Source organism: Cnephaeus nilssonii (genome assembly GCF_951640355.1).
Source record: "Cnephaeus nilssonii genome assembly, chromosome: 16".
In the NCBI taxonomy this organism is placed as follows: Eukaryota; Metazoa; Chordata; class Mammalia; order Chiroptera; family Vespertilionidae; genus Cnephaeus; species Cnephaeus nilssonii.
The window spans coordinates 27,228,221-27,242,109 of NC_137087.1; the positions used below are offsets into that span (position 1 = coordinate 27,228,221).

At 33.8% G+C, this 13,889-nt stretch overlaps 1 protein-coding gene across 2 annotated transcripts in view; it reads left to right on the forward strand.

Moving 5' to 3' along the window:
• The window catches only part of TMEM26 (transmembrane protein 26), a 38,838-nt gene that overhangs the window by 14,745 nt on the left and 10,204 nt on the right, over positions 1-13,889 (forward strand). For both annotated transcript variants that reach the window (XM_079794248.1, XM_079794247.1), the window contains exons 2-4: positions 1,682-1,760; positions 5,760-5,873; positions 7,549-7,769. In XM_079794248.1, the coding sequence (XP_079650374.1) occupies positions 1,682-1,760; positions 5,760-5,873; positions 7,549-7,769 (414 nt within the window). The remainder of the gene's footprint in view (positions 1-1,681; positions 1,761-5,759; positions 5,874-7,548; positions 7,770-13,889) is intronic.

The following is a 13,889-nucleotide window of genomic DNA, read 5'->3' on the forward strand; positions in this document are numbered from 1 at the left end:
TGAAAATAAAAGAAATTGTTATAGGTAATTGTTTGTTTTATTTTTAACCTCTTTCAAGAGCTGTTATATTTTCAATCTATGGTTTCCCTAGATTATTATTGTAACAGTATTGTCAGGGAGTTAATCCCAAAATCAGTCTCAAAAGGGTCAACAAAATTGCGGTCTAGCTAACATTAGAGGTATCCAAACAAACATTTACATATTGCAACTGTCCCTCTGACTATTTTGTTTCCCAATCTGACAAAGGAAATAGTCTTTCCTGATGTTTCCTTTGATATGGAAGGTCAAAAAATTAATTGTTTCTTTCCTTCTTAATAGCATGTTCAAACTGGAGGCTTTTGATAGCTCTCTGAAGCCCAGCCATCTTCCAAGTCAGATTTTAATAAAGTGACCAATAACCTTTTGTTTCAAAATTGGATTTTGCTAGAAATCAAAGGTGGAAGAGTGTCTATATTAAATATTGACTATTTTTAAAGAGCTCTCTTTCTTGTATCCCTCCTCTCTTCCTCTCCCCATAAGTTGAAAGATATTAGTGAAAGGGTTGAAAGCCTTCAAAAAGTCCATTCTAAATGTTCTTTTCCATTTAGATTTGTTCACTTTTCTCTCCTGGATTATAATAGTACAGTTTTAGTAGCATTACATCTCAGATAATTCTACTTGTTGAGCAATTAACAGTTCTATTTTTCAGGTCATTTTAAACCAGTACATGTGTGTACTTCAAGTGTCTTAATAAAATTACATTTATTTACAATTTTGACTTTGAGGTGGTCTATAGGAGTCCAATCTAAAGTAAAATGCATTTTGGTGGCTATCCACAAACTAGTAAGAGAGCCCTCACCAAACCTCAACCATACTGGAACCGTGATCTTGGACTTCCAATATGAAAAACTGGGAGGAAGTGAATTTCTGTTGTTCATGTCACCCAGCCTATGGAACTGTGTTATGACAGGCCAAGCTGACTAATACACTGACTGTCCTCATTTTGTGGATTAGGATGCAAACTGAGAGGTCAAAATTGGCATTTGAACCTGTGAATGAATTTAAAGCCTACTCTTTGGATAGCCCTCTGAATTTTGAGCCAGAAAATACTAGTAATGAATATAAATAGTCTTTAAAAAAGATACAAAACCCTTCCTCTGTTGTTGTGTGTATTTTTAGCAGGTACAGATAAAGCCAGTTGATTTTGCTCATTTTTATTCATTATCATCTGATTTTTGTGTTCTAGCAGGATGTTATTATTTGAGCTCTCAGAATTCCAGGTTAATGCTGAAAAATGTAGTCAATGCTCCTGAAATTGCAATGCTGAAAAATCCGAGAAGATTTACTCATGCTGTATTTGCTTTTTGTAAAACATATTAAATACAAAATATCCCGCTTTGTGCCTGAAATTAATTGGCAGTGCCTCATTAAACCATATTAAAATTAACGTCTATTAATTGGATTAGAAATTCAGTGAGAATGACAGCTGCTAGTGCCTTTTACAGTTACTCTGTTTTTCTACAATCCATATGGCAGAAATCACATAATGTTTTTTCCCCCCATTGAAGTAAACACTTGAGATGAAAAGATTTGACTCACTGTGGTCAGGGTATGTGCATTTATTTTCTTTCTTTCCACCCCCCCCCTTTTTTTTTTTTTTTTTTTGGTAAAAGCTGAACTATATTCCCCCCCTCTTTCACAGGTTTTCACCAGCCATATTTGTGTATCTGATTAACATCGTTCCATCACTGTGGATTCTTGAAGTGCAACATGGAAACCAGGTACATCCTTTTGGAAAATAGAAAAGTGGAACATTCAGCAATAAACTACTTTCATATTCTAATCTGATTTGTGTCAGAGATGTATTTTTCTAAAGAACTGGATTTATTAAGAACTGAATAAAAAGAGGTCATCAACAAATGGAAGCAAATTCATGATCTGTCAAAACCAATAAAAATAGTACATTCAAGATTTAAGATTATATCATTAATTAAGAATTTGTATTAGGATTTGTTCCTAAGACACACCCCCCCTCCCAATATGCTAGAGTTTTACATGAGGGTGTAAAAATTTGTTTTTAACCCTTGCAGGGTCCATGAGCTCCTATATGGGGCTAAGAATGTGCAGGGCTCCATAATCTGGCATCCTACAAAATGACATTTTTAGGAACCACAAGAACAAAAACAAACCCCATCATCTTTACCGTGCTATATAAATGCAATCAAATTTGGAGGGTCTATGTGAGATTATCTTAAATACAGACAGATTACAGGAGATTCACTTTTGAGGGCCCCATGAGCTGCTTTAATGAAATAGGAAATCTGCTCTAGAGCCCCCAAATAACATTAAAGAAGAGGACTCATAAGACCCGCCATGAGGAAATGTGGACTATATGTATTAGAATCACATTGACCTAGAAAATAAACAATGGCTTTCAGTCAGAGACCCTAGTCTATACACAGACAGAGGTTCTGATTTTTAAGTGAGTTGCTTCTTACTTGGGCAAGCTTATGCAGCAGGCTCTACGCTGGATTCAGCCATTTCTTCCTACTAATGCAAATGTACAACACCAGGGAAGTATTAGTAACATCCATTAGACACCAGCCTAGACTTCACATCTTCAGGGTTGGGGTTACAAGACTATGTTTTACACATAAACTATAGTTATGATATAATGTTATTTTATTACCTTCACTAATAAAATACATTAGGTAAGATCTGTGAGAATTTGCCCCTCCTCAGATTTATTTATTGCCATTCATCATTTTATAGCAAAGTTAAGTCTCCTATATATGTTTTAGATATTGGAACCTAGAAAGAAAACACTCCAAATTTTAGGCACACAGAGGGGAAGTTAGCTCTGTGGACTGTTTTTGAAAAATTCCACAAGCATATACCAATAATACAGGCATTAAGGAAAACATCTATCTGCCTTAAATCTCCTGCTTAAAAAAATATTAAAGTGATAGGATATTTCTATCCCTGTAGAAAAAGTATTTCTGTAACAGTAAATTGGTTGGTTCAAGTTATCATGACTTTTAAAAACTGTACCACAGGGAGTTAGGGGAATGTTTCAATTTTCTTACTGCTTACTACTTTCAGGGGTATGGAAATAAGTTGGCGATTTGAATCATTTTTCCCCTTCATATCCAATTCTATGACATGGCTATCATCCACAATAACAATTCATTTCCCCAAATGCTTTTATAATATAAGTGTATGGCACAGTTAATTGATATACAGGTCAAATCCCATTACAACAAATAGCCTGCAACCAAAAGCTCTCTTTTTAATAAAAAAAGATTTTTTTAGCCATGGGCAGTACCTCTCTAATTTTCATACTACAAAAGAAATTGGACCTTTAGTAGCAATGCAACTGACTCATATTGACATGAGGAATTAAAGGGAATGCCCAAAGATTGGATTGGGCAGTGTGGGCAGAGATGGAAATACCTGGTAAAAAAAAAAAGTGAGAGAAAAAGAGACTAAAAGATATTGGAATTGCATTTAAAGAGATAAGAAATGGCAGAATAAAGGACTTTTCTTTGTCCATTCATTTAAGAAATGTTGGTTTGAATAATAATCACTTTTCCTATTTATGTCAAAGTATTTTCAGGTATGTTTTCTCATTTATAAATCCAGCAACTACATGAGTTCGGCATGGTATATACACTTCTGTTTTATAGAAGAGGACCCCAAGACTCAAAAAGATTAAGTACTTTTCTCAAGGCCATGCAGCTAATCAACAGCTTTCTGGGGCTTAGAACCTATGGCTTGACCCTGACTCGGTTAACCACACTGCCTTTCTCAGTTATGTGTTCCATGTTTTAGAGGACTTACCATCAAAATCATCTAAATTCTTCTTGATGGGAAAGAGTAATTTAATTTCCTTTCACTTTTTCCATTTACTTTGAATCCTAAATCTTCTAACCTATGACTTGGCATTAGGAAAACATTCTGACCTACTTCAGGCAGACATTCCTCTTCGAAGATCAATTATGTACTCTTATTTCTGAATCTGACAAGGTCTGCATGAATGGAAACAAAATGATTATGACAACAATTATGACCTTACCGCTTAGGCTTACTTATGAAGTGGTACAGTTAACACAATGGAAACTTGCTGATCTTGATGGAGTCAGTTTGGTTTGACCCAAAGGAATATTTTTTAAGCTAATTAGAGTTTTTAAGACATAAACCATAAAAAAGTGGATTGTTGGCACCCAGGTCATCTACCTGAACTCACCTACATGGTGCTGATGTAAACAATATTACCATAAAAACAATAAAGTCAGATTAGGTTTAAGGAGTCAAACCAGTTGCTCTTTGAAGTCCTAATACAGCTGCCACTTAAAGGGAAGTCTCATCAATGTATTATAAGTAGAATTATGAGAGTGGAGAGGGACTCGGGTTGGTTATAACATCATAATATGGATGACAGCTGTTTGCTGCTAAGTTATCTTATACTGCAGTGCAGGTGACTTCTTTAAAATCAAAATATGTCTATGGAGTTTTAGTGACAAGGATATAAAAAAATCAAAGTTTTTTGGTCAAATTTTTGTTTTTTAACTAGTCACAAAACTACTCTGCAATTAGAATTTGTTACTTGGTTCAAGTATTTAATTTTTTATCTTTATTATCTTTTCTCAGAGCCTTGGCAATATTAGGAAAAAATTGTGCAAACAGTTGTATTTTACTCTTAGAGATATGGCACATGGCCATTTTTCTTAATTATTCTTGTCATCTCACCCATAACACTAGTACTTTTGATGGAGGGTAGGAAAAAATAGCCTCTTGACAGACTTTATTTTCTACTTTTAAAAGAGCTCATAGAATGATTGATGAAGTATCCAGAATAATTAAGAAAAATACACTTCTTACAGCTTTAGTATTTAAAAAATAGTTTCTCTGAAAATCCAAATGTGTGATCATGGATGAGTGGTGGTGGTGGAGTGTGTTTCAAAAGTATGTTAGCCCTGCAGCTGTTTAAAGAAATCTTAAACCTTATTATTATTTTTTTTTTTTTTTTACCCATTTGTGAAATAATCATGGGTACAGTTACATTTTTCAAGTGCCACCTCTTTCCTCTCTTACTTTTTCTACCTCAGATTCCTAGCATCTGGCTGGATAAAAATCATGCACAGCTCACTTGCAGAAATTTACATGCAATATGAAGGAAAAAGAAGGAGGAACAAGAAATCTATTTTAGGTCTATTATCAAAATTTCTATAAACTTAAGTTAACCTCTAACCTGACACTAAATCTATAATTTGGTGGGCTAACATTAATTTTTTTTATTGTTACAGTGCTTAACAGGCAAGATGGAAAAATAATTGGATCATCTACTTAAGCAAAATGGTATTTAGGTAAAGAGGCTACTTGGGACAAGAAACAAACTCTTAAAATGAATGCTTTGACCAGGATCAGGCATGTTTTAATGTTGGCATTGGTTGTTGGCTTATTTTCCAGTTGTTTCAGGGTTCAAAACAGAACCCTATTGATCAATCTATAAATACTACATTTCTCTACAATGAACTCAGAGAGTCAACATCCTCATAGACTTGTGGAACAATAAGACATATAATTGACCAATTAAAAAGTGGTTTTCTATCTCAAGCATATAATCTGAGTTTTGGGAATGTTTATGCATACTGTTTAAATTCCACATATCTGCTCATAATTTCTTAGATATATTGAAGGTATTTTCAGTTTTACCTATTGTGGGTTGTTTTTTTTTTGTTGTTTGTTTTTTGACATACTGCCTTTTACAAAATTCTTAGTATTGTGGTAGCCAATCTGAAGGAATGTCACAGAATACCAGTAGCAAAGAAGACTTCAATCAAACTCTGATGTCAAGTGAAGAAGCCCATGGAGGCGATAGTCTCATTGAGACGGTAAGAGCTTCCCCACAGTATATTAAAAGAATCTAGCAAAGCTTCTCACCTAGCAAGGATAGTGTGCTCCACACCTTTCAGCTCGTTCTAAGGAAATTTGCTCATTGTTTGTTTGACTCAGGAATTTGCAAAATAATTGTATTTTTTGGTTTAATTAAACATAGTTAACATGCATAATAGGCATATATATGTATATTTACACACACACATATCAATATATATGTTTAACTTGAAGTATTAACAAACCTTTAATTCTTAGGTCAGACAATACATGTATAAAGTGAGATACATATATTTGTTAAGGGATGATATAAGATTGGGATCTGCCTTACATTGTTTTAGATGTTCATATTAATAAAATAAAGGTTTCCAGCCAAAATTGAATCACTTCTTTGTTATTCACATACATGATATTTTGAAAACTAACCATGGCCATATTAGAAAATAATATATGGGAGAGACTCAAGGCCAAGGCCTCTACCATTGAACCAGATTTCAACAATAAGATAGGCTATTGATTCTGTAAGGTTTAATAGAACTAGCCTTGGGTTCTAATTAAGCTCCAATCACAACTTACCAATATCACTTTGAACAAACCACTTAAGTCTCTGTATCTCAGTTTTTTTATCTGGTAATTGAAAATATTAATATATTCCATGCTAGTATGCTCCCTGTAAGAAATAAGTAAGGTGTATGTAAAGTCTCATAGAAGAAATATAAAGAAGTGTGCAAATAAAAGATTATTGATCTTCATGCATGGCTTTGATCAGGTTAGCATTCTGACTTGTCTTTTATTTTCCCTCTACCCTTGCACTTGACATTAGCAAGTGATCTAACGGGATAAACAGATTTGCACAAACATAGTTAAATTACTGCATAAATCAGTTGGAATCACTATCCAATCCATTTGAGACCTATGTTCTGTAGTCTTTAAAAGATCATAACTTTTAGGGTCAATGATATACTTTAAAAACTTTTTTAGAAATTAAGTGGGCAAGAAATATTATCCAGAATACATAAATGGAATGTAAATTTTTCTTAGAGTCCAAGAATAAAGGTAGAATATAATGTGATTGTTAGCTTCTGAACTTTTGAATAGCATGTCAAATATTCAGAAAAAAATTATAGTTATTCTCTTTGTTTACACTTAGGTAATGATTAAACATTATTATATATTTTCTCATTTGATATAATAGTGCATTAAAACAATAAAAACAAGAGAGAAGATTTGTACCATACTAAGATATTCCCAGATTTGTAAATTCAGACTTAAAATTGCTGAAAGAAAAATATAGGGAATTTTTTAATTTTAACATGGGGATTTAAAAAATTTGATATGTGTTATACTTACAGAGAATAATAAAGTAAAAAATGACCTTTAAAACATCATGAAATTGGCTCTTTAAGTATCATTCAGAAGAATCCCACTAGTGAGTGTAAGGTTTCAATTACTTTTAGTTATAAAGCTGCTCATTTCAAGGACCACATTAGCTTTTTTAAATTTTTTGGTGTTCAGTTAAAGGAGTTTTATTTTCTTCAGCAAGTGAAGAATCATCCTCTGAAAGTAACCTTCCACGGAAGCTAACTCTTGATTGAAAGCCATGGTGAAGAAAGTGTCTCTCTCCACGGTGGCAACTCATAATCCCTTTGTCTGTATGGCATTTCTGTTAAACAGGCCAAAGTGTTTGTAAATAACTTATCTACAGTATGTGAGAAAGACTGGACTTTGGGACTCCATCAGACATTCCTGTTAATGCTAATAATTGGAAGATGGCTTCTACCTATTGGAGGCACAATCACTCGGGACCAACTCTCTGAACTTCTCCTTTTGTTTGTGGGGACAGCTGCTGACATACTGGAATTCACAAGTGAGACCTTGGCAGAAACAACTGTGAGGTAAGCACTGAAAGGCCCTGCTAGGAAAAGACCTTCTTTTCAAGGTCAGAGCCCACACAACTGTCTCTTTGTTCCATCATTTCTATTCTGGATGAATAAGGATTTTTAGTATACTATATGCCACATGGTAGAATCATAGAATTTGATGCTGTGCAGATACATATTGGGTACCAGCCCAGTGGAGATGAGATAGAGATAGAGACAGAGATAGACTTTAATACAAAAGGAGGCTTCTGCCAGAGAAAAGGGGCAAGTAATATTTCCTACGAGTGAGACAGATAAGCTCTGCATGTCTGCAGGACCACAGGTTGGGCAGGACCATGGTCACCTAAACATCTTCTGGAGATGGATGACCGCCACTAGCTGCACTTTCACATTTTCAAGTGTCCAGGAATGTAGTAAGATCCTCCTCCAGAGCACAGCACAGCTATAATTCCAAGAAAGTACCTGGAAGAGACTTGGCAAAACCTCTCCCCGATCCAGCTGGGAAATTTATATTCCCTGGTGTGAATGGAGAATGGGGAATATTAGGTTTCATTTTACTAAATTTTATTTTTAGTCAGTTTTGTTCAAAGTGCCCAAGGCTTTCTGGAGTAGATGCCTATAAATTAAAACTTATTGAGTTGGTACTTTATTTTTGCCACAAGCAAACAAACTCAGAATCCATGATCACATCTGTTTATGGAACTACTTTCTTACCATAAGGGATTTAAATCTCAGTGCCTGAATGTACTTTCAGCTTGGTTTGCTTTGCACCATGCTATAAAAATAAATTGCAATGAGGCTGGCTGTTAATGCTACAGTTTACTGTATGCTGTGTTTCTCAAACAACGAAATATAAAGCTGAACAAAATACACTAACTGAGTAAACTTAATACCCCAATTATAGCGCAAAGTATATCTATAACCACAGGTTACCTTTACATGATCATTTCTTGTCTCACTATACTTATTTTTCTTATACCTCATTAAGTGGGCATAGAATTTTAAAAATAATCCAATCTAAGTTGATCCAATATCTTCAAAATGTTTATTTTAGTTTCGTAGCTTTAATACCTTCCATTGGGTCAGTGATTTTCATCATATAACTAATTTTCAGATACATTAGGACACAATACAATAGAGTTACAAGAAAAACACAAAGAAATCCTTACCAAGTACATAAAAACAATAAATAACTATAGGTACAGTGACAGGAACATGAGAATATAAAGATAATTAACTACATCTCTATAGAAATAAACACATAAATGCTAAATATCAAGGGGGGTGGGAGGAATATAAAGTAGGAAATAGGGTACTCAGGAACTATACAAATATACATTCATTTTTCCACCCTCTGTTGACTGATTATCTAGTATGTGCCAGGCAATGTATTGGTCAGAGATTGGGGAGCAAATGGTGAGCAAGTGATGAGTGAAAGAATATACAGTCCTATCTCACCTGAGGCAATTTCAATTCAGCAATTTCTTCTGATCAGAATGTTTCACAAATCTTTTTTCCCCCTCATTTTAAGCTTATATCATGTCCTGAAGATGGGATCAAATAAATTATGCCATGGTTTCGGTTTTTAAATTTCTTTTCAGGTTTCATGGTCTCAGATGGAAGAAACTTTACTTTTAATCTAACTGCATTGTGTCCGTGACCTTCTGTAGTCTCTACTCAATTCCTGCATGTTTCTGTTACTCTACTCAGACTCCAAAATCAAGGCCCAGAAAGAACCTAGAGCTTTTTCTCTCCTAAAACTCACCTTACAAATTCTGATTTCACCTCAGGGCCCATCTATATTGCAAGAATTGACACTGCTAATCTCCCTTTCTTCAAAGGAGAGATTTAAACCCCTCCCATTATGGCATAGCTTTTCCCTGTGGTCTCAAAAAGACAAATCACAAATAATAAATGTAATATACACAGAAAGGATGTTTACATGTAGCATCAAAGGAGGCTACTTCATTATAATTTACTTAGCATTATCTATATTAGTACAGTATTTTATTTTCTATTTTATTTTATTCCATAGTTTGGACTGATTAGGAAAAAGCTTGCAATGACACTTTACAATGGAAGTACATTCCAATAATATCTACCTCTTTCCTATATCCTGACTAAAAACTCAAATCTAATTTTTTTAACCTAAATCAGTTTACTTCATTATGCCCATATGAAGTTAATCTGCCTTATTTATTTTAATAAATTTACATACTGCAAATATTTCTTAATTACTTAACTTTATATAGCATAAAAGTCAACTATTATAATTCAATGGTTCAATGATATTTACTAAATGTATAGATTTGTATAACCATCACCAGAATTGAGATTCCTTATTGTAGTCAATTCTCACTCCCACTAGCAATCCTAGGTAACCATCGATATGCTTTTTGTTTTTTTAAAAAAATTTCATGTAAATGGAATCATGAAATATGTAGTCTTTTGTGACTGGCTTTCTCATAGCATAATGTTTTGGGGTTCATTCACATTGTTGCATGTATCAGTAGTTAGCCTCTTTAAAATTGCTGAATAGTATCCCATGCATATACCACATTTTACTTATCCATTTCATAGTCGATATACATGTATTGCTATTTTCTTGCTATTAAGAATGATATTGCTATGAGCATTCACTTACAAGCCTTTGGGTGGATCTATTTTCATTTCTGTTGGATAGATAACTAGAAGTAGAATGACTGGGTTTTATTGATTAACGTTTAAGAAACTTCCAAACTTTTCCAAAGTGGCTGTACCTTTTTATATTCCCACCAACAATGAGAGTTCCTTCCCCCCTCCCCCACATCCTCAATAACACGTGTGTTTTTTTCAGTCTTTGATAATCACCACTGTAGTGGGTTCATAGTAGGATCATATTATGGTTTTAATTTATATTTCCCTAATGACTAATACTGTTGAACATCTTTCCATGTACTGATTAGACTTTCATATATCTTCCATTGTAAAGTGTCTGTTCAAATTTTTGCCCATTTTTCATTGGATTGATTTTTTTTATTATTATTGAGTTATGAGTTCTTTATATATTCTGGATACAAATCCTTTATTATATGTATAAATGTAAATGTTTTCTCCCAGTATACATATGTTTTTTTATTCTTTAATGTCATCTGAAGAACACTTTAAAAAGTTTTGATATAGTCCCATGTATCTATTGTTTTTTTCTTTTATGTATTACTTTGGGTGTCATATCTAAAACATATTTTCCTCACCTAAAATTAGAAATATTTTCCTCTGTAATATTTTGACTTATTTTTTGGGGGGGATAGTGTGAGGTAAGGTTCTAAGTTCATTTTTGTCTTGTTTTGTTTTGGGCATTGTTCCAGTACTATTTTTCCCCCAGCTAGGACCAATCCTCTTAGCACCATTTGTTGAATAGTCTATTCATTCCCTATTAAATTGCTCTGGCATCTTTGTCAACTCATCATATATGTAAGAGTTTGGTTTTTTTTTAAGGGCATTCTATTGGGTTCCATTACTCTATATGTCCATTTTTATGCCAGTACCCCATTATTGTGATTACTAGAGTGCTATGGTAAGTTTTGGAACTGAATTCTTTAAGTCTTCTAACATTGTTCTTCTTAAAAATTGTTTCAGCTACTCTAGGTCCTTTGTATTTCCATAAAAGTTTTATAATCAGTTTGTCAAATTCTACAAAAAATTCTGTGGGAATTTTGATAAGAACTATATTAAATCTAAGCATCAATTTGTGAAGAAATGACATCTTAATATTGTCTTCCAATCTATGGAAGACATTAACTATCTCATATTTTATTAAAATGCTCCTTAATTTTTCTCAACAATGCTCTGTAAAATTTTTTGTTAATCCTCACTCAAGGCTATTTTTTCCATTGATCTTTTTTAGAGAGAATGGAAAGGAGGGAGGGAGAGAGTAAGAGAGAAAGAGAGAGATTGATGTGAGAGAGACACATTTATTGGTTGCCTCCTGCATGTACCTCAATCAGGCCCAGGAATTAACCCGTAACCCAGGTACATGTCCTTAACCAGAAATGGCACCCATGACCCTTTGGTGCCAGGGAAGGCCAACACTTTAATCGCCTAGCCACATCGGCCAGGGGTGCTTTGTAATTTGTAATGTACAGGTCTTACACTGCTTTCCCCTCTCTAATGTCCTTTAGGACTTTTATACTAGTTCACCCAGTGCTTAACATCTCTCCTGTCTTTTGTTTCAGTAGAGGTGAATTCAATCTCTCTCCACTACTGCAACAGTCTTGAATACAATCTTCCTTGCCTTATTAACTCAGTTGGGTCCAAATTGTCTTTGACATAGCCAAGCTGGAAGAATATGGGAACATCCCATGGGCAAGAGTGCCTCAGACTCCACTGCTCTTAACTAAAGTTCTCCCAGATTTTCATGAATAAATGTTACTCAATTTATTATTTGCTTTTGTTGACTTCCAGAGATGTAAAGTGGTTTTTGTTTCTTTTTTTTAACAATTTGTCCAGTGTTAGGTATGTTTGTTGGGGAGAGGATTTGCTGACTTTCTCATTCTGCTACAGCCACCCTCCAACACTATAACAAGTCTGAATTTCAATGTCATTGCCAGGAAGAGTTAAGTGGTCATTACATATTTAGTGATCAGTCTGTTCAGTCTTTTCTGAGCACAGATCATTTATTAAAAAGAACAAATTTGTTCCAGTAGCATTACTGTTATTTTACTGTGAGTATCTGACCACACAAAGGAGGGTTTTGTTATGTTTACACTATTTTCCTTTTATTTGGCTTTTTTTTTGCTTGGTGAAACATTTCTTCCGGGCTAAATTAATATTTCATTTTATTGTTGTTGTTTTTTCTCTCTCTCCTTTATCGTCCACCTCCAAAGAGGTTTTTTTATAAAAGCAAGATGAATTTTATTCACTGATTGTCTCTTATCTACAGGAATATTTACACTTCCAAAAAGAAATAGTTAAGCAAATTAGCAATGTATGACTTCATTTTTATCACTTAATATATATGATGCACCAAATTCCAGTCTTTTATCCACTCAGTTTTCCAAATATAGAAGTGATGCTCACGTCTATAATTATATGACTCTAGAGCCTTTGTCTCTTTATGAATAGAGTCCATTGTCTGCTTACATGCTTTTCAGTTGACATTTATGGAGACAGATTACACATGAGAAAATGGGGCAAGACAATTGCGGGAGACAGTTACACAATGCAGACAATGTTAGACAAATTCACTCCAAAATTCCTATACAATTTTTTGAGTGTTTGCCATTTAAATTCAGTGATTTATTTATATTCTAACCTTTAACCTTTCTGAGTAACTTTTACTGTTTGATTTAATAATACAAATTTATCTGCTTTAAAAATTATCTGGCCATCATTTTCAAAGTTATTTTAATAACTTTACTAAGAAGTTTTTCAACACACACATTCTCCCATGTTTTGTGTGTGCTCAGATAAAACTTGCATATGCAAAAAACATGCATTCATTAATTTAGGGTTAAAATTTGGGTTACTTAGGGCTAGGGTTAGTATATTTTTTATCCCTATTTTGTATAATAAAATTAAAACACAAAGAGTTTAAGAAGTATGCTCACATAATAAAAATACAACAACTACTAGATAATATTTATTTATTACTTGCTGTGTTCCAAGCGTTTTAGTTGTGATAAGTTATTTAGTCTTTATAATAGCACTATGAAGTAGATACCATCATTTAAATCATTTTTTAAAATATATTGTACTTTAAAAAATATTTTTATTGATTTCTGAGAGGAATGAAGAGGGAGAGAGAGATAGAAGCATCAATGATGAGAGAGAATCATTGAATGGCTGCCTCCTGCATGCCCCACACTGGGGATTGAGCTCACAACCCGGGCATGTGCCCCGACAGGGAATTGAACCATGAGCTCCTGGTTCATAGGTCGATGCTCAACCACTAAGCCATGCTGGATGGGCATTTCCATCATTTTTTAAGCGGAACAGTGACAGGTAAGAGAAGTTGACAAAGTCTTAAGCTCAAATTAAAATAAAGGCAGTAACTAACTTGTAGTGATCTTTCATAGTCTTTATGGAGCATTGTTCTAAGAGCTTTATATGTTTAATGTATTTAAGCAACATACTTAATAAAATGATCATATAAAA